This window comes from Diaporthe batatas (assembly GCF_019321695.1).
Source record: "Diaporthe batatas strain CRI 302-4 chromosome Unknown Contig00003, whole genome shotgun sequence".
Taxonomy (NCBI): domain Eukaryota; kingdom Fungi; phylum Ascomycota; class Sordariomycetes; order Diaporthales; family Diaporthaceae; genus Diaporthe; species Diaporthe batatas.
In genome coordinates, this window is record NW_025408550.1 from 287,825 (window position 1) to 308,232 (window position 20,408).

The window sequence follows — 20,408 nt, forward strand, 5'->3', positions numbered from 1 at the left end:
TTAAAAGAATAAATATATATTAAAGGATATTTTTAATAATAATTTCTATATTTTTATTAATTAAATTTAATAATCTTTATAAATAGACTTTAAATCTTTATTTAATAATAATAATAAGTTAAACTATTTTAATATTGCTTAAAATCTTTTTAAATATTATTTATTAAAATATAAATATATTTATTAAAATAATAAGAAATATAGTTAGGTTTAATAAAGTATATAAAAGGTTTAATTTAACTATTTATATTATTAAAATCTATTTTATTATATAAAAGATTAATAATATTAATATATATAATATATTTAATAATTAATTTAAAAATTTATTAAAATTTATTAAAATTAAAGTTATTATTATTTAATTTTAAAATAGTTTTAATTTTATAAGTTTTATATTATTAAACTCTTTACTTATAATATAATATAAAATACTATTTTAAATAATAAAAGGTTTAATATTTTAAACTCTATTTATATAAATACCTTTTAATTATTTAATATATTTATTTATTTTATAAATATTATCTATTTAATTTATAATTATAAATTACTTTATATTAAAAGATTTTTAATATATTATTAATTAAAAGATATTATAAATTCTTTATAAAGTCTTTTATTAAAGATTATATAATAGATTTTTATAAAAGATATAAAGGTTTAAATTAGAGATTAAAATTAAAGATTAATTAATTTAAATAAAGGTAAAAAGTATAAAAAGTTTATTAATTAAATAAACTTTAACTTTATTTATAATTAAATTTTATTAATTTTATTAAATAATACTTTATATTTTATAATATTATAAATTTATTAAAAAAGTAGACTACTTAATATAGACTATTAATCTACTTTATTAAGTAAAAGCTATAGTTATATATAGTAGAAGTTCTTGTAAAAATGGGAAAACTTTCTCTCCCAAAGCTGTAGAGGGCGGCGACTGGGGCTTCATCATCACGCGGCAGATGGGGGCGCTGTACCCGCAGCACGTGGCGGCCTCGCACCTCAACTTCGTGCGTGTGACGCAGCCGCCGCGGCTCGCCGAGGCGCCGGGCCAGTACCTGCGGCACGCGGTGCTGCCGTACACGGCGCAGGAGCGCGAGGGCCTCGCGCGGACGGCCTGGTTCCGCGAGAAGGGGTTCGGCTACAACCTCGAGCAGTCGACGCGCCCGCACACGCTGGGGTTCGCCCTCGCCGACTCCCCCGTGGCGCTGCTGGCGTGGATCTACGAGAAGCTCCACGACTGGACCGACGGCTACCCCTGGGGCGACGACGAGGTCCTCACCTGGGTCAGCATCTACGCCTTCAGCACGGCGGGGCCCGACGCCAGCGTGCGCATCTACTACGAGGCCCGCGCGCAGCAGGCCATCTCCCCCGGGTACGCGTACCTCGCCGCCGTGCCCCTGGGGCTGAGCTACTTCCCGCGCGACCTCATCGTCCCGCCCAGCACGTGGGGGCGGACGCTGGGCCCCGTCGTGTTTGAGAGGCGGCACGCCGACGGCGGGCACTTTGCCGCGCACGAGCGGCCTGAGCAGCTGGCCGGGGACCTGAGGGAGATGTTTGGGCCCGGAGGGGGCGCCGAGGCCGCGGTGAGGAGCTTGAGGGGGGTGAAGGGGCAGTCTAGGATTTGAAACACCACGGGGGACGTTGACGTGGACGGGGAGGGGTCGGGGGTTTTTTTATTTTGGGACTCAGTAGCACTTTTGAGCCGCAGAGCTTCGCTTCCTCCCGGGAGGATTCCTTCCATGCATGCATGCATGCATGCGGGTTGTTTATGGAGGGTGTGTATCACCACCTCGAGCTTACCTGGAAGGGGGAGCCGTGGATCAGCTCAACTTGAAGTGCAGTGCGACGGTATTCCCGAATGTGCGGTTTCGGGAGATCTCTGTCATACCCGCCCTTGCCAAAGTACCCGGGCAAATCTTGTCAAACTTTGGCCACATGTGCAAGCAAGGGGTACGTCGTCGTGGCCATCAAGAATTCTGGGGGCCGAACTAGACGGATCTAATAATGCGACGGGAAAGGCCGTTTAAAGCTTCAGGGGACCGATGCGGGCGCAGCACAAAGCACTTGCACCTTGATTCATATTGCGAAAATACCGAATCCACCGGAGTGTTATATTCTTAGTGACTGAATGACCATGGTTATGTTTGCAGCAGCGACATCTATTCCCAATGTATCACAAAATATCCCACCACACACACAAGAAAAAAAGAAAGAAAAAAGAAGTGAAAAGAATTCTAGCTATTGAGTCTCAAGAAAGAACGTATATAGTAGTGATCGAGAACCCCCCTCCCCCATTCTAGACGCCGCCCAATGAAACGAACGAATAAGAGCGCGATATCGCGCTCCCCCAAATGGATGGTGCTATGCTCAGTTGCCTCGTCTATGATCTAAATGCTGTGTAACCCCATTGCGTATGCCATGCTGTGTCGTACCGTGCCGCCGTGTGCTGTGTATGGTACCGGTATGTTGTGGCTTAAAGCTTACTACCGCCGATGAGACCCAGACCCACGCGACGACGAGGACGAGGACGACCCACCGCCGCGGGACCCCGACCCCGAGCCCGACCCCGAGCCCCCAGAGGAGCCGGAGGGGTTATAGACCCCGTAGACGATGTCCGACTTGACCACGCCGATGGGCGACGAGTAGCGCAGGATGTCGTTCCAGTTGGTCGAGGAGCCCGAGGAGGAGCCGGAGCCGGAGCCAGAGCCGGAGCCGGAGCCGGAGGACGGTTGCTGGGACATGGTGGTGGTGGTGGTGTTGTTGGTGAAGACTTTATAAAGAATTTGCTCAGGTGTTCGATCTGACGATGATGCTAATATAGAGACAGATGCCCGTGCGTATTTGGTTCTTGGTGGATGGTATGTATATTGTCTTTCCCGGGAGGAGGTTTTGTATGCTCGTTCAACCAGCGGGAGTGGTTCTTGAAGCTAGGGTGTGATGGACGTAGTGATTCAATGCTGCTTGCTCTAATGACTGCCTATCAATCAACAAACAGACAAGAGCGGGCGCCATCTCGACTTTATACTTTCCTCGCCGGGCTGAGCAGGCCACATCTCGCCCTCCCGCCAGCAGCTAACAACAGCGTGGCTCGCAAGTGGTGTAGGTATCATTCCTGTGCAAGTCCGGCCAGCGGGTCGAGTTCATGCCACAAGTTGGTACTAATCAAGTACCTACCTAGGTCCCCTCCCCCCAGGAACCAACCAGACCTTCATCCTCGAGAGGCTGACGGGCCCGTCAAATCCTACCTACCTCGCTCTCGCATGGGATCCATCTTTTGCCCAACAAGCCGCGCTAATTTCCCCCATGTGCTGGTAGATAGGTAACTAAGTAACCAAGTCAGTCAGTCAAGCAGATCCATGATTCCCACATGGCGCCAGGGGTGGGCTTGTGTGTGTAGGGTCCCGAGGTCCCGAGGGCAGCACTACTACCCACCTGGGCAGCCATTGATCGAGGATAGAGGATACCGGTACATGATGATGAAATGAAGATGACATTATGTAATTACAGAAGGATTAAGCGAGTGCCGTCCCAGGGGTTGCACAGCGTAGGGCTGAGCAGATTTGTTTTCTCGACTGCATCCCACATCCCGGGCCCATGCATATGTTCTGTGGTCTGTGGTCTGTTCAGATCTGGGCGATTTCGCAAGGGGGGGGGGGGGTGCAAGTACCATAATACCATACATGGATATTCGAGTTGATACTGTGTGCCATAAAACCCAATTATTAGACCCCTCGGACAAGCCAGCCAGTCAGACGTGAATCCTACCTAGGCAATTACTTGAGGACGTACCCAGGTACCTAAGCACACCACTCACCCACCCACCATGCGGCGCTGCACCCAAGCATGCACGTCAACAAAGGCCCCGTGTCTGGCAACAGGGGTGATGCAGAGAAAACCGTGACGTGCGTGCGGCTGACCAACAAGTTACAGCCCACGCCCCAACCAACCAACCAACTCTGGGAACCCTACGTTCCAGAATGCCATCAATCGGCTTCTTCGCCTGAATGGTGTGTGTGTGTCGTCGGACAGGTTCGGACTTTTCGCACTAGAGACCGAAACCAAATCCCGCAAGGAGAGGAGGGTAAGCCTCGCCGGTGCGGGCTGAGCCCACAAGCCCCGACAAGGCAACAGAATAAAAAACCCGGGTGCGGCAGGCCCACCAGCTAGCTAGCTGTCCGTTGTATTCCTGCCAGGCGTGTATGGTAAGCAAGGAGGCGGCGTTAGCTGGCTCCATCCCAGGCTCACCATTTTCTACATGCGGGACGCCGGGACAACATTGTCATTTGCGCTGTTCCTTCGAGGCCAAGGTCAACACAAACACAGCTCGACAAGGGTTTTTTGTAGTTTGGTTTAGTCTGTCGGGTTGGCGCATGTCAGGCGGGACGTCATACATGGAACCCCCACACTGATTTCTCAGCATCCGTCTTCCATCTTGCCTTGCCATTGCCCGCATTAGCCGGATCGCTGCATCTCTGCTCAGACCCCCCCACCTTCTCATCTGATTCTCATTTTGAATCTCACCTATGTATGACCTCCGCCCCGGACTGCCATGGCACTATCTCCGGCCCTATAATTCCTCGTGGTATATCCGGCTCCTCGCCCGCCCTCGCGACTCGTGCCTCGAGGTCCGAGTAGTCGTCGTCCTCTGTGCCAGCCCCATACTATTGCCCTGCCCGTGTGACCATCCCGAAACCAAGGTATCAGCGGATTCTCACCTCCTGATAACTCCTTCAAGCCTCGTCTGACGAGGTCCTTTGCCGGTGATAAATGGGGAACCCGAGCCGCGCGCAAGTGTGTGTGTGTGCTCAAGTGCGCGCGCGCGCCGTTTTTGCTTATGCCTGGACGTCCATCCAGTCCACACCGCTGCCACCCAGGTCGAACATGGCCTGCCAGAAGGCCTCGTCGAGCTCACCGGGCATCGTGAGCTGGCTCGGTGATCCGTAGTCCACCTCCATGGCCTGCCCTCCTACGTCTGCCTGCGCGGCTGGGGCATTGCTGCTACCGCCGCCGCCGCCGCCGCCGCCAGCCTCTGCTGTCCCAGCACCGCCACCACCACCGGCCAGGTTCTTGGCCGCGTCGCCTACAGCCTCGCTCCTAAACCGCGCGTCCTGGGGGAAAGGCCCGGGATAACCCTCGCGCGTCCCCGGGCGAATTCGCCCCAGGTACCAGCTCCGAATCCACCGTACCTTGTCTCTGAACATGCCGAGCACAGTCTTCTCGCCGTCCACATATCTCCCCCGCCTCCCCAGCCCCGTTGCGAGGCGGTCGGCCTCGTCGAAAAATTCCGAGAGGCGTGCGCAGATGGAATCGAGGTTGAAATGGTCGCGCGCCACCGAGAGAACCCAGTCCGGATCACGCGGGTTGTTGGGTGACGACGCCTCGTCGCCCAGGAATAGCAGCCGGCTGGCGGTCACGATGACGAATGAGATGTGGGCGCTGTGGAACGGCATGCACACCAGGTTCTGCGGCGGGATCGCCATGTAGGACGACAAGAAGTCGCGAGCCGAGCCGAGGCACGACCACAGCGCCGATATGCGCGCGTTCGGGTCACCCGCCTCGTAGCCGGTGGCCGCCGATGTCGAGCGGATGTAGATGGTCGGTTCATAAAGGCGACATATCGCGGCATGGTAGTGCGTCCACAGGAGAGCTTTGATTTTGTCAGCCAGCCGTGCTCACACGAGCAGCCAAGAGAAGGGCATCCATCCATGCGGGGGCGAGGACCTACAATTGCACTCTACCTCTGGTGGTTGCTCTCGGACGAGGGCGTCCAATTCCCTCCGCACGGACGCGATGGCCATATGTATGGGCGCATAGTTGACACTCCGCGAGGCGTAGTCGTCTCCGTAGGGCACGAGCTCAGAGGCGCGGCCCAGCAGCTGCTGCATTTTGACCAAGGCGACCAGGAAGCCGTCCGAGTCATACTCGCGGGCCTTTCCGATCTCTTCGCAGCACCTGACCAGGTACGAGTTGCACGTCATGGGGGTATGCCGCCTGAAAAAGCTGGAGAGTCTGCGCACGAGATCAGTCAGTCGCGAGGGGCCCTACGAGTGGGACTTGCATGCCCCTGAACTCCACTTACAGTGATGTGACATAAAAGGTTCCGAGGGCAGCGCGCATGTCTTCCAGCGTGTGCTGTTTGCTCCAATACTTCTTGCCGCCCCGATTTTGCGACGAGGCGTCCCTCAGCATGAGCGAGGCCGCCTTGCCAAAATCTAGGGGCCATCTGCTGAGGCCGAGATCGATGACGAGCGCAACAGCGAGTTGGACAAAGTTTGTCGCCTGCGAGTCGATAAAGAAGTGGAAGTCGCCCCTGGGGGCGCGGTTAGCCTTGACGCGACCAGAATATTGGGGGGGGGGGGCCGCAGCTGCAAAACTTCTTACCATGCAACGTGGACGAGCAATGCTTGCAATAACTCCAGCCGCCGCTCATTGTTGACCACAACATGCTCGGCAATGTAGCGGCGGAACCATTCCCTAAAGTCGGATTGGGTATTTGGACCCTGCGGCGCAGCCACCGAGACGATGGTGCGGAACAGGAAGGGGGTCTTCTCGTAGAGGTCATAGGCGGTGGCCATGACGGGTACTGTGACGAAGGGGAAGTAAGGCGCGTATAGGGACCTGTAAATGTTCAAGGCGCGGTCTGCCTCGTAAAATGTCATGCGGAAGCCAGGAATGATGTCGACAGACTCATTGCCGGTGGGCGAAGGCCTGCCCTGTGCCCTGAAGCCCGGCCCAGCCGTGTCCGCTGAGAGCTTTGGGCTGCTGGCACTTGTGCTCTGGCCGGTGGTAGTGATGGATGCAGGCTGGGCCACGCCCGGCGGAGGGAGAGTACGGGCATTGTATTGGAAACTGTGTGCTGACGGAGGAGACGAGGCAAAGTCGGCAAGATCTGGCCTGTTGCCAGGGGCGGCACTGCTCGTGGACTCGACATTTGGGTTCAGGAGTTGCTGGATGCTATTCCGACCGGGCTCGTGACTGGGGACGGGCACACTGGCGCTGCTGGGTGGTGTATGGCCACCGGAGCTAGGGCTGTTCTGTTGGACTTGCTGGCTGGCGTTCAGGAGGAACATGATGCCGTCGATCTTCTCCTCGAGCTGGCCAACACGGCTGCGTGCGAGAGATGTTGTCAGCGGCCGTCTGCGGAAAAGATGGCTGCATGCTGCATGCCTGAGATTGTGCGCACCGTCACCCCGGCCGTTGGAGAGTTGTTGTGGACTCGGGGCTCGAGACGGACGGCGACACAAGTCGAGACATGATGCAATCCGAGGAGGGGTGCAATACAAAGCAACACAAACACATACGTCGAGGGACCGCGCCTCCTTCGCGGGTTAATCTCTGGGAGGGTACATGGTGCCTTGATCTTGGAACACCTGCAGCAGCGATGTCAGTGGATTGATCTCTAATATTAGACGAGCAAAGTATATATAATAAATGCAGCCGCGAAGGCATGGCATGGCATGGCATGGCATAGCATAGCATAGGGCATGCGGCTGGGTTCATGCAGCTCGTCGGGACGGCGAGTGAGCCGGGAGATCGGCATGAGATCGACCGACTGCCGGGTGACGAGGAGCTCTGTCGCAGCCAGGGGGCAAGGGACGGGTGGTCTCTGCTGTGAAGCTTTCCGCGGAACCTGGCATCCGGACGACCCGCATTTGAATGGAACCCCGGAATGGCCAGGCACAGGGAGATGGATGGCCGTCCGCCAGAGTCGCAGATGTGCCACATGAACAGAAGGAGTAAAAAAAAAAAAAAAGGAGCCAATTGCAGCTGTGCAGGTCCGGCGCAGGGCAGTCGGCAAGATCGGGCCCCAGCCAGCTCTGAGTGGATCAAACCGGCCGGGAGCCCAGGTCTCAGATGACTGTGACTGACTTGACGAGGGCTGGCAAGGTCGGAATGGCGCAGCAGGGCGAGACACGGTGTGGAGATTCAGAGGGAGAAGGAGAAGAAGCAGAAGAAGCAGTCAGTCAGTCAGTCGACTCAAACAAAACTCACCTCTGGCAGGGCGTGGCGCCGGGCTCAGACGGCCAGACGCATCTCATCTTTGAGCGGGCGCAGGACTGACATGCTCGTGGGCGATACTTCTGGACCTCGGGGGTGGCGCGAGAAAGGTCGCCCGATGCCGGGGTGGAGTCTGGCATTGTGTCGACGGCGGCGTCGCGGATTGCCCGGACAAAAGAAGCACGGCGCGCGCGTGTGGGTTTAAACTGAACTGAATTGCGGACGGGGGCTTTGTCTTGTTTCTTGTCCGTCGTGTTCGTATGTGGTCTGTCTGTCTGTCTGTCTTCGGACTGCCAGGCTATGCCGTGGCCGTGGTCGTGGTCAAACAAATGCACATCCGGGGCGGCCGCGGCGCCGTTTGTGCGCCCGGGGGAGGCTGGATTTCTTCAAGAACTCTGGGGCGCGCCCTCTTCCCTCTTTCTCCTCTTCTGCCAGGCTGCGATGGGTCGATTTCTTGTTCCCGAGCTTGCTTGCTTGCTTGCTTGCGTCTAGCAACGCAGCGTGTGGGCCTCGGATGCCTTGGACCGTATCAAAAAAGGAGAGGCCAATGCTGCAGCCAACAGGAAGCAGCAGAGTCGGTTAGTCAGTTTTTCGGCCAGTCTTGTCGTGCTTGAGGCGTTGAGGCGTCAGGCGTCAGACATCAGATGCGGAAGGAGAGGACGCATGGCAGGCGGGCGGAGGAAGAGGGTGCATGTATGCCGGCGTCCACGGTGAGAGAGAGTGGGTGTGAGAGAAATGAGTGAGTGAATGTGAGCGAGCGAACCAGCGTGCGATGATTGATGGACGGGGACGGGGCTGGGCTGGTCCTCGGAGGGCTGCGAGCGCGTGGGAGCGGCGGCTTGACTGAGGAAGCGTGCAGGGAAGGGAGACTCGGGCAGCGCACGCAAGGCACTCAGGCCAGAGATGGATGGAGAGGCCAGGACGGGCTGGGCAGGGCAGGGCAGGTCGGGGCAGGGTACGGAGTTACATGAGCCACCTGCGGAAATATACAAGGTACTTGGACTACACCTGACGTGACAGGAACCAGAACCGCTCCTGCCCTGCCCTACGCCCTGCCCTTGCGCCTGCCCTGCCCGCCAGCCCGCCTGCCGCCCTGCCAGCTACTCCATGCTTGCGTGCCTTCTGCCGCTGCCACATTCGTCCCTAGGGCGGATTCCTGGTTCGGCCCGGTCGGGCAGTTGGACCTCGTGGGGCCACCAGCTCTTGGCCCCGCATGGAGCTTGCCCATTGGCTGCGGCTGGGCCTTTTCACGGTGGGGTCTTTCAGGGGTGGCCGGCTCGGGTTCTAATTGAATATCCGACCCCGAGCCCTTGCAGTCTGTCAAGTCTGTCAGTCACGCCTGCCCATAAATCTCCCTCGGCTAATAAAACGATCAACAAGTCAGCATCACCGCTTCTTGCGCACGACGCCGTCGTGACATGCCCATCAATGCCCACCCAACCAACCCCGATGGCCGATGGGGCTCTGCATATCGTGCCACACAGACGGCTGCATGCTGCGGGCTGTCCGGTCTCCGGGTCTAGACTCCAACGACTTGAGCCTTTGATTCGTCTTTGATCATGTCTTGTCTCTGGTGTTGAGATGCGAGGAGGCTCCATGTAATTACGGAGTACTCACATAAGCGAGCAGGCTGCATGAGTAAGCTGACCCACGAATGACCACCACGACTGTTGCCGGCTGTTGGGTATCTGACTGATGCTTCGGTTCAAGTGTTCATTCGTTGACCACAACCAACATCGAGCCTAATGCCCATGGATGACGGCAATTGATGCATGCTCCCGGCAGCTGGTGGGATAAAGTAATCACCCACCCACCCCCTACCGAGTACATATGGACATTCGAGCAATCGAACATTCCAAGGTTCAACTGAACCTACTTCACCACACTTGTCTACAACGGGTAAGTATCACGGGAGCCATGCTCTCTGGACCAACACATGGTGCCAGGGCATACGACGGCCTGTAGGGGTTTCCAGCCTGGGCACGCGGATCCATACTCCCGCCCGCGCTTATCCTCCAATAACCTCGTCCACTTTGCGCCTATCGCCAACAAGTGGCCTTCGAATTGTTCTAGCCCGGCCCAGCCATGACACGATGGAGATTGAAGGCTCACCTGAAGGCTCGCTTGAGTCCTGGCGCGAAACTATATTTACAGAATAGGGCTGGCTGCTCCTCCCCGGGCTCTCTCTATCCACTCCGGCCTATCCACCTCTATCTTTCAACATTCCGCCCCTTGAGTCCATCGTCTGATAGTCTGATGGTCCCTGCGCTCGCCGTCCCTCTATCTGCCTGGCATGGAACTAACTACCCAGGTACCTAGGTATGGGACGAGACGAGACGAAGACTCACCCAATGTCCCACTCGGATGCCGGCGCCTTTCAATCTCCGCCCGAAGGCCAGTCAGTCATGCTCAGATAGATGCCCAGCCCCTTGTCCCGAGGTCAAGTACTCGATAACCCAGGCACTCTGGCAGTCACGACGTGCCGACCGTCTGCCCGCCCGGGTGTGCAAAGTGTTGCGCTCTAGGAATCGTTTCAGCATCACACCGCCGCCCAAGCCATAGTTACATGATCCCGCTTGACATTGAGAACCAAGCACTCGTCCAACATCAACCACAGTGCCTCATAGGTACCAAGCCCGCGCTAAGACGAGGCAGGCCACCCACCCAAAACCCAACGCGCCCTGTGGGTTACGAGTCAATGGCTCGTGCCGGCCCTCCCAGATAAGCACAATCTCGGAACAACCCATTCGTATTTCAAGACACAGCCTGGCAAGGTTCGACCAAGGCGACGCTACTGATTCAGGAAGGTCAGTGCCGCCGCTTCAAGAGGGGGTCGGGTGTCATCCAGGACGGGCTCGGTAGCCGAGGGCCCTTGAAAGGGGATTCGACGCGCCGCGGACGACGCCATGATCTTCCTTCCCCTGGCCTGTCTGTCTGCCACCGGGCGGGCTCCTCTCGGGCCAGCTACTCGGGTCGGTGCCACGCCGACAGGTCCGGAGCCTCGCATTGTGTTGCCGCCTCTGAACCTCTGGGCCAGATCGGCGGCCAGCTCTACTATCATTGCTGCCTTCGGCATGTACACGGATTTAAAACGAGACAGCTAGTATTTATTCCCTCTTCCAACGCAGGAATACTAAACTGCCAGGCAGCAGTGGGTCTAAGCCGCCACGTGGCGCAGGGGGCCGGCCCTCTTTGCTTGCCCTCAGAAATGCCTGGAAAACGTGCGCCGTTTAATCCCTCACTGGTGCTTGAGAGGGACCTCAGGATCTCAGAAACAGGCCTCGTGCTCTTCCTGTCTCTCGCCGCCCTCGTCTTGCCGGAATTCTCATACTCTTTTTGCCCATCATCAACAGTTTGCCCTGATATGATATTTGTACTATATACCTAGTCAAGAAGAGAATCTAACCATGACGTTGAGTAGTTACTTCTGGCCCGTTTTCCCGCCCCTCAGCTTGCTATCAAGGCCGCAAAGCCGCCACTCTCTTGCTCGCACAAATCCACCTGTCTCCCACCTCCTCAGTGTGACTTTTCAGGAAAGCCAACAACCTCTTCACACAAGTCTCAGGGCCCATCCGCCCACGGTCCCAAGCCAGCTCCTCCCAACACTGCCACTCATATAGGGGTGAACAGGGGTTCACGAAGACGTAGCTACGCAGTTGAGCAGATGCAACAGTCAAGTCACGGGTTAGGGGAATCCCAACTACCGGGAACGAGGTAACTGGTTATTTCAATAAAAGAACATGGTTGAGCTGAGCAGCAATGTCGGTATCCAGTAATTATTGCTGTTACGAAAGCTAGCATACTCATTCTGGTAGTGTGTCACTATCACGGGGTATATCGTCATCACCCGTGGACGTCAGAGCAGACGCCCTCTTGCGCCTGCGTCGTCTCCGCGGCTTCTTCCTCTCGACAACAACGCCAGCATCCTCCTCCCGAACCGCGAGGCTCAGCCCCTTAATCATAGCCCGGATCCTAGCCCTCTCGCCACCAGCATACTCCGCCGCGGCCGTGTCCCCATCTCCATCCTCACACGGCATCTGCCCCCGGCTGTGGATCCGGACAACCTCAGCGGCCAGGTCGGCGGGCGAGTGTCGCTCGCGCCGCGGGTACTTGCCCGGGTCCACGCCGTCGTGCGCGCAGAGCGCCTCGATGCCGGCGGCGAGGAACCCCTGGAAGTGCCCGCCGTCCGAGGTGCCGGACCCGGCGGCGAAGGCCCTGGCCTCCTGCCTCATGCTGCTCAGGGCGTGCCACAGCGGCGTCCTGCCCTCGTTGTCGCGGGTGTCGGGGAGGATGTCTGGCCGCCCATCATCAGCTGCAGGGCTTGCTGTGCTGCGTTGTGGTGTTCCAGCGAGTCGCTGGCGTCCAATGCCTGTAGTACGATGTTGAGTCAGCTATCTGATCCACTAGCTGTTCTTCTGCCCCCAAACCCACCGCGGGCGATTATTCAAATACTCACAAGCCTTGCTGGCCCGCTGCAAGGCATCCTCACCCTGTAATTATACATAAACTTGGAGGTCTTGCACACCGAGAAGAAGTGAGCCAGTGGGACCATCCCGTCCACATCGGGTGCATTAACCCAGCAGGAGCTGGCCGAATGCTGCAGCAACAGCCTGATGGCCAGCGGGGAGCCCCCCTTGATGGCCAGGTGGAGCGGGTTTGAGCCTTTCCCGTCGGTCCAGCCCACCGGTAGCTTTGGATCAGCCAGTGCCCGGTGATACGGGCTTCCCTCCCACACGTTGCCGTTCGCGATGGCATAGTGGAGCGGCGACCACCCGCACTTGTCCGGCGCCAGCAGGTCCTGTCCATGATCAGCGACGAGCGTCGCTGCCACCCCGCCGTCTGAGAACTGGCCCAGGTTCTCGGCGACAAGGGATAATGCCGTCCGGCCCTGGTTATCGCGGTGGCTGACATCCACCCCCGGCGTGTTCAGTATGAACATGAAGGTTTCATGGTTCCTCCAGGTCTTCGAGGCCTGCATGACTGCTGTCATGCCTTCGCGATCGGGTACATGTAGCTGTGATTTCAGCGTGGGGCAGGACTGTAGGAGCAGCTCGAGACAGCCGGGCTGGGGAAGTTGGCAAAGAATGTGAATGAGTCCGTGTCGTCTTCGCCGGGAACAATCTTCAGAGATTTGAAGGCAGAGGTTTGGAAGATCTTGTCGATCAATCCTGTCGTGGGCTGCCTTGAGCAATTGCCAGCAGTTATTATAAAGTGTTTTGTACGTTGCTGGCCTTTCTTTCCTCTTGTTTGATTTGAATGCATTGAGAGGGAGGATGGCGTGCTGGTAGGCCTGTAACGCAAGGGATATGAGGGGGCAGTCTTTCTTCGCATCCTGATGAAACGCAAGCCGTAGGTTAAGATCCGGAAGCTTGAGCAATGACAGGAATTGTTCTGAGTGGTCGTCTCTTCCGTGGGCGACAGCTGCTGTCAGAGTAGATTGCCCACACACGGTCGTGGAGTTGATCACTGCGGTCCCATCCTGTCGTCTGAGCGTCTCCAAGATAAGGTCGATGCATTGTGTGGTACCCCTGGCAAAGCCAGCCATCAGAATCGTTCCACCTTTGCTGGTGGCGTCACACACTGAGACTGGATAAAGCTCTATCAAGGCCCGGAGTAATCCATCGGAGCCAGATGTCAGGGCAAGAAGGAGAGAGTTGATTCCGAAGAGATGCTCTTCGTCGAAGTTATTGCCTTCGCCGGGTGTTGGATAGTTGTCGTACTCAAGCAACTTTGTAGTCAGCCTCTCCAACCCCTGGCGATAGACGGGTGAGATGGTCCCGGTGCTGCCTGGTGGCATGGGATTCCAGTCGAACACATTGATGCTCGTGATGTCAGTATCTTGGTCCTTTTTAAGACCGGCCATTTCTCTGATGAATTTGAACACAATCCTGTCAAAGCAGCTGTATCCGCTGCTGTCCGCCTTGAACAGACTTCCGGGGTTGCAATCCACTAGCAACCTCCATAAGTGATTGAAGGTACTGTCATTTCCTCGTAGAAGCGCCTCCAGGACAGTTAGAGGATCAACTGTAGCCTCACTTCGGGTCCGGAATTCCATGATCAGGTCGTCCGCCCCAATGGTTGCCGCCAACGCCAACGCTGTTCTGCCACGGTCATCAACCAGGCTTAGGTCGACAGATTTATCGGCCAAGAGGAGCCCGAGTGACTCTGGGTTCCCCTCGAGAACAGCGAAATGAAGCAGCGTGTAGTTGTTGAAACCGCGGGCAGGATAATTGACGTCGATGAAGGGAAGTAGAGCACGCATGATAGATACATGTCCTGCATGTAAAGCAGAGAGCATAGCGTTCATGCAGCTTGCCTTCCACTCCGTGTCGAGCTTCCCACGAGAATGATCTTTCGCCCATTGGAGGATCAAGTTGACGCACTTCTCGCGCCCGTTTGAGGCCGCGGCCACCAGCGGGGTCACTATGATTCGGCCAGTTCGCTTGTCCCCTTGTCCGGATGGTGCAGGTGGCGGCGATTCGTGCGGGCTGGGTCCCTCGGAGGGTAGAGGAGGTTGGAGTGCACAATCTTTGGTACCATGACAAGCTCTCAGTTCATCTCCAAGCTCCAAGAGTAATCTGTCATAAGCTGTCGTCAGTCTCATGTCTTCATACCCCGTGTGCATTCTTTTGTAAACAAACCTTGGCTGAAAATCCAGGAGGAGGTTGAATTTCATAGAGTCCAGACCTAACAGCCAACCGAGTATGTCGCTTTGCCCAGTCGACGCGGCCGCACCCAGAGCAGTGTAACCCGCCCTATCTCGACCCGTGATCGAGGCTCCGTGTTCCAGCAGTGTCTCCGTAATGCTCATCCTACCACCAAAAGCCGCAGCCACCACAGCTTCATTTAGAAGTGTGTTATCCAAGCCCTTTCCGGCGCAGACGGCCACTGAGCACTTCCTAGACTTTGACAAATTTTCACCACGGGGGTAGATATCTGGAAAACTCTCAGACTCGTAGCACCACGCGTATCCACAGTGTTCGCCAGCTTGAGAAGCTCGCTCAAAAGTGAGTGGCTTCTGGTACGAGTCAAGATTGTTTTTCACAAGCATTTTGACCACCTTTGTCCGGTTTTCGCGGCATGCGCACAGCAGAAGATCTTCTCGCATGCCTTCTAACTCGAGCGCAAGCTGCCGGAGCTCGGACTGGTCGCCGGCCTGCTTCGCAGCAAGCGGGAGGGATGCTTGTTGTGAGACCGGCAAGTCGACTTTAGGCTCTGCGGGGCGTTCTGACTCCTCCGTGACCCAGTTGATTTGGTGATATGCCCAGTTGTCCCGAACGTAATCCATAAAGTGATGCCCCCGTTCTGTGCCGGACGTTTCGTACGCTTCTGTGAATTTCCTGCAGATAAGAGCCATTTTTGACTCTGCGTCTGAGAACCACCCCGAGCTAGTGGACGACAAGTAGTCCCGTATCGATCTGTGAGCTATATGGACAAGTCTGCTTCCTGACGGTCTTTCAGCACCTTGCCTTGGTGTCGCGGCCAAGCCTTCTGCGTCTGTTCTTCGAGAATTCTGGGTTGTGTCTTCGATAATGACCAGCCCGGCACAAGACGAAAGGACGTAGTCGATTGATGGAATGTTGTCCTCGTCGAACTCATCGTCCGGGTTCTCCAGGTCGATGGCAAGGGCGTGACACAGCTCGTCCGCGGTGAGAGCTCGACGAGCGGTGATCAAGATCATTAAAGTCTTTAGACCCATGCTGGATACTTCTTCTGGCTGGCTAGTGACATGATCCATCGCATTCTCCAATGCTTTCTCGGTTGAGTCCTGTCCGGATGGGAGGCTTTGGAGAGCTTTGCGCAAACTCTTGGGCGATGATTTGGTTTTCAAGGAGCGAAGATGTAGATCAGCAAGGAGGAACCTGCTAGATTTCAGTAATACTGTCTAGCTCAATCAATGATTCTTTTGTCTCTTACGTTTCTCCCGCAGCTTGCACCAGTGATCCCCTGATCTCATTCTGCAGTCTCGTGTTCCCCGAGACGAAATCGGGTAGCGTATCAATACGACTGGAGATATATTGCTCGATATCTTCGCCTGTGGCTTTAATTCTCAGCCAGAAAGTGCAAGAGAAGAGGTTGCTGATTTGAGGACTGTCGCGGGATGTGACGAAGATGTTCAGATAAGTGTGTCGCTGAAGCTCCAACAGCCGCGGCATGAGCACATCTCTTGCGTCCTGCGCAAGCTCGTCAAGGGCGTCAATTACCACGAAATTTCTGGTTGTCAGCTTCATGCAATCCTCTAGAAGACTGAAAGCTTGATCAAGGCTGAGATCTGATCGTGATTGTTTTGCCCTTTTGTACATTTGGCGCAGCGTCACTGGCCGAAAGGTTGATTGCTCCAGGATCATGCGCAGAAGACTCCGAACCAGATCAATAGGCTGTTGTTGATCGGACCGCTGATAGTCGCAAAATACAAACGCAGTACTGGCCTCGTGCGAGTACAGCCGTTCAATGACCACTACACCCGAAAATGTTAGTCTCATTTGCCGAAACGATAGTAAATAGAGGTGTTGATCATGTGAAAGAGTCGTCCGAGTTACATCATGACCACGCTCTGGTGATGTGATTTTCCCCATCAACATAGGATGTGGGCGGACCCTCATAGATGGCAGTCTACCCCCGGGCCATCTGGGAAACGGAATACTAGTAGGCTAAGGTTCTGAGGAATGGCTTACTGGCTGATGTATGTGTTTTTCCGGCGCCTGGTGTACCAGGACAAAAAAGTGTAGTTCCTCGCCCTTGTTCGCTAGTCCAAGTCTGCCACTCGGGAGAGTCAAAGAGCCATTTCCTAGTTCCGGGTTCGTGACGATGAACGAGCCAGTTCAGACGGTCAGTATGTCTGTCATGGTCTGTGCTGATCCATTTAAGTATCTCCTCGTCTTCTTGCTCGGTAATCTTCTCCACATGCATGCAGTCGAGAGTCTCATGTGCTTGTCGCTCTGTAATATTCGACAAGAAAGCTTCCAGCATGTTGATTTCGGAAGTCAATCTCGCTCTCAACTCGGAGATCTCGTCAGTATCAAACTTCAAAGGTTCCATGATCCCTTCCACATGGTGCTTTCCTCTGGCTTCGGCACCATCGTTCAAAGTGGCATATGCTGTGAGCGCTTGTCAGCATTCCTGGACGAGCACTGTCTATGACTCTTCACATACTGTTGAGAAGGCTGTACAGATCTTGTAGCACACGGCTGGGCCCTTCAAAAATCGTTTCCAAAACCTCTTTCTTCGAAGAATGTGCAATTTCCACTGTGTCTATGAGCACTCCGACGTCCGAAAGTACAATCACGAGACATTTTGCGTCATACAAGACCTCCTGAAGCTTTTCGGGCGCGTCTGAAAACATTGTAAGGATTTTGATGGCGAGCTCGGCGACGGCCAGAAAGTCTCCGACGCCAAAGTTGAGGGTCATCGTGATGGTCCAGAATGGGACACCGGGTCCTTGGACGGATATGTAGTCGAATAAATTGAACTTAGCAATGAGACATGTTTTCAAGCGAGCGACCGAGAAGATAAAGGCTTTTCTTTCAAATAGCAATCCTCAAGCTCGTGGGATGTTGCCTGCCTAGGATGAGGCACAACAGTCAGCCCTCATGTCCGCTGAAACACCCAATTGTGCCATGTTTGGGTCAGGCCTTCAGCCCCCAACTGATTTTTACCCGGCCCACATGTGCAGTGCCCTGGAATTTCGCAAGACTCAGACTCCATTTGTACACCAATTCTGCCTGCTAATTTTACCCAGGCCACAGTCGGCGGACCGTGACGCAGCTTCATGTATTGCAAGATTACGGGCCGGCGCAGAGAATGAAGCAAGGTCCGATACTTGTGACAGCTTCTCGTCTTATCAGGTTACACGGCCCCGACTGCCGTCTTACGTCGCACAAGGTCGGACTCTTCGACTAATTGGACTTGGCGGAGCGGGGTCTCTGCTTACCTACATATGTAGGTAGTCAGAATGCAGTCTATTGAGACATCAGAGATATCGATCCACAAATGATTGCAGTATATACGGAGTATGCCGACCCATTATCACCTCTGAGCCAGGAATAGGGCGACTTGGCTGAGCGGGGTCCGCGGATGGACATGTTGCGATCTATTGAGATCTAGATCAGAGAGGCAGTGATCTACAAAGCAATTCAGTACTTATGCTGGCCCATTGTCGCCTTTGAGCCGGGGAAGAACATATATTCGTGGGGAAAAACGCGCATTGTGAAGCCGCAGACTTGCGTTGCCGCGACCATGGAGACTTCCCTTGGCCTTGGACTGCCGCTGATAATTTCGTGGTTCTTGTATTCTGTCCTTCTTGTAAGTGCTATAATACTCTTTTTAGAGCCAGCAAAGTGAAATTACGACTGACAGGCTTAAGATCTCCATTTACGTTGGTGCAACTGCCACATACAACCTATTCTTCCATCCTCTACGACACTATCCAGGGCCGAAGTCATGGGCAGCTACCTATTTGCCTTGGTCCCTCAGCGTTTTGCGCGGCCATCCTCACATCGACATACTCGAGCTACATAAGCGTTACGGCGATGTCGTCCGCCTCAGCCCCAGCGAGCTGTCATTTTCGCACACCGACGCATGGAGGGAGATATATGGCCACCTCAAGCGCGGCGAGGTGGAGAATGATAAGGACCCCAGGCTGGAAGCGGCAGGTGACCAGAGTATTGTCTCGGCCCCTCGCGAACGACATGGGCAGATGCGGCGCCTCCTTTCACATGGATTCTCGGCCCGGGCCATGGCTGAGCAGCAACCGCTGATGGACAGGTACATCGACCTCTTCATCAGACGACTTCGTGAGAAAGGCCAGGGCGGAAAGGCGCGGCTCGACTCGACCAAGTGGTTCGAATGGACGACGTTCGACATCATAGGGGACCTGTCGTTTGGGGTACCCTTTGGATGCCTACAGAATGCCGCGTCTCATCCTTGGGTAGAGACATTGTTTGATTCACTGGGCGTAGTGCCAATCCAACAAATTATATACAACCTTCCCCTTTACTCGGTTCTCAAGGCATTCTACTTCATGTTATTTGTGCCAAGGCACATAATGACCAAGCGCCAGACCAGCCAGCTCTTTTCAGAGGAGACGCTGAAGAAGAGGATGAGTCTCGCAACGGACCGACCAGACTACGTGGATGCGATGCTCAGAGGTGAAGGGGAGATGGTTAGTACTTGACTCCTTCCGTGACCATTGCGTGCTGGCCTTCTAACAAGGTGTTGTCGCAGAAACTGACCGATATCGAATTGAGAGACAACGCAACACTGATAACCACCGCTGGCTCTGAAACAACCGCAAGCGCACTCACTGCGACCATATTCCTTCTCGGCACCCATCCTGATGTTCTCGCTCGGCTGGAGGCCGAAGTCCGTTCTGCCTTTCGCAAGGACCAAGAGATCAACGTCAACAGTGTCCAGAATCTCCCATATATGCTTGCCGTCCTCAAAGAATCCATGAGAGTCCATCCGCCAGTGGCAATTTCCATTCCTCGAGTGACACCACCTGGTGGAGCTCGAATAGCCGGCACCCATGTCGCCGAAGGTGTAAGTCAGAGGGCCTGAAAGACCATACCTAGATATTGTTCGTTTTTGAGAACGTTCTGGCAGCTGAATCCTCTACAGGCAATCGTAGGCGTCTGGCAGTATGCGGCTTATCACAACCCGGCTAAGTTCCGTCATCCTGATTCCTTCATACCAGAGCGCTGGCTGGAAGACTATCAAGGATTCGAAAACGACGAAAGGGGCCTGTGTCAGCACTTTTCGGTCGGACCACGGAATTGCATTGGAATGAAGTAAGTGTTTCTCAGAACTCCAAATGACCCTGACTTCTCCGTGTTCTTGATTGAATATCTGCTAACATCAGGTGTCTCGCTTTAGCCTCGCATACGCTGAGATGAGATTAATCCTCGCTCGCATCATATTCAATTTCGACATCAGCCTGGCTCCTGAGAGCCGAACCTGGACCTCAGGCCAGAAGCTTTTCTTCTTTTGGAAAAAGCCGCCTCTGTGGACGTACTACAAACCCAGAAAGGAGGGGACGACCTCGTGATATGACAAGTAAATGATGCCCTGGATGGCAAAATAAACTGAGCTTTGTGATTTCACCACTGTATGAAGGAGCGGTGTATGGCTTCGTAAGTATACGGAATAGAAGCGAGACCAGTTTTTAACTTCATGTATCGCTGTGCACATGTAGCCTGTGCTGGTACATAAATTTGAAGCAAGGCCTACCAACGGTTCCTGAGTCACTGGTGCCAGTGCGAATGAGTCAGTGAGATAAACCAATATGAGAACTGCAAGTAACCGATGAGCGCTGAATTTCGGCCGCTTTTCTTACCAAATCCACCAAAACTGCCAATTCTCATCTCCACCACGCTGCGTAGCATAAGCTTTATATAAAACCATAT

The 20,408-nt window shown here is 54.0% G+C and overlaps 4 protein-coding genes across 4 annotated transcripts; 2 read left to right on the top strand and 2 right to left on the bottom strand.

Moving 5' to 3' along the window:
* Positions 1-968: 968 nt before the first annotated feature.
* Positions 969-1,634, top strand: KVR01_002823 (uncharacterized protein; the record flags this gene model as incomplete). The annotated part of the gene is made up of 1 exon (XM_044785182.1): positions 969-1,634. One exon carries the CDS (start codon positions 969-971, stop codon positions 1,632-1,634), a length of 666 nt encoding a protein of 221 aa, XP_044647838.1.
* A 2,715-nt stretch (positions 1,635-4,349) lies between these two features.
* KVR01_002944 (uncharacterized protein) lies at positions 4,350-8,993 on the bottom strand. Its single transcript, XM_044788942.1, has 6 exons — positions 8,002-8,993; positions 7,311-7,379; positions 6,391-7,116; positions 6,089-6,319; positions 5,735-6,018; positions 4,350-5,656 (listed from the first exon to the last, which is right to left on the bottom strand). Exons 1-6 carry the CDS (start codon positions 8,145-8,147, stop codon positions 4,842-4,844), a joined length of 2,271 nt encoding a protein of 756 aa, XP_044647959.1. The 5' UTR covers positions 8,148-8,993; the 3' UTR covers positions 4,350-4,841.
* Positions 8,994-11,810: 2,817 nt separating this feature from the next.
* On the bottom strand, positions 11,811-15,706 carry KVR01_002502 (uncharacterized protein; the record flags this gene model as incomplete). Its single annotated transcript, XM_044793608.1, has 2 exons — positions 11,811-12,336; positions 12,510-15,706. 2 exons carry the CDS (start codon positions 15,704-15,706, stop codon positions 11,811-11,813), a joined length of 3,723 nt encoding a protein of 1,240 aa, XP_044647517.1.
* A 2,479-nt stretch (positions 15,707-18,185) lies between these two features.
* KVR01_003060 (uncharacterized protein) lies at positions 18,186-20,056 on the top strand. Its single transcript, XM_044791633.1, has 5 exons — positions 18,186-18,309; positions 18,371-19,168; positions 19,231-19,545; positions 19,624-19,793; positions 19,879-20,056. The coding sequence occupies exons 1-5, from the start codon at positions 18,244-18,246 to the stop codon at positions 20,048-20,050; spliced, it is 1,521 nt and encodes a 506-aa protein (XP_044648075.1). The 5' UTR covers positions 18,186-18,243; the 3' UTR covers positions 20,051-20,056.
* Positions 20,057-20,408: the final 352 nt, after the last annotated feature.

Bases quoted from the DNA above. Each gene is read 5' to 3' on its own strand.
- KVR01_002944 (XM_044788942.1), bottom strand. From the start codon at position 8,147: ATGCCAGACTCCACCCCGGCATCGGGCGACCTTTCTCGCGCCACCCCC. The intron at 7,380-8,001 runs GTGAGTTTTGTT...TCGCTGCTGCAG, and splicing joins GGCGCCACGCCCTGCCAGAG to GTGTTCCAAGATCAAGGCAC. The intron at 7,117-7,310 runs GTATGTGTTTGT...TCTCGCACGCAG, and splicing joins AGGAGGCGCGGTCCCTCGAC to CCGTGTTGGCCAGCTCGAGG.
- KVR01_003060 (XM_044791633.1), top strand. From the start codon at position 18,244: ATGGAGACTTCCCTTGGCCTTGGACTGCCGCTGATAATTTCGTGGTTC. The intron at 19,169-19,230 runs GTTAGTACTTGA...GTGTTGTCGCAG, and splicing joins TCAGAGGTGAAGGGGAGATG to AAACTGACCGATATCGAATT. The intron at 19,794-19,878 runs GTAAGTGTTTCT...GTCTCGCTTTAG, and splicing joins CGGAATTGCATTGGAATGAA to CCTCGCATACGCTGAGATGA.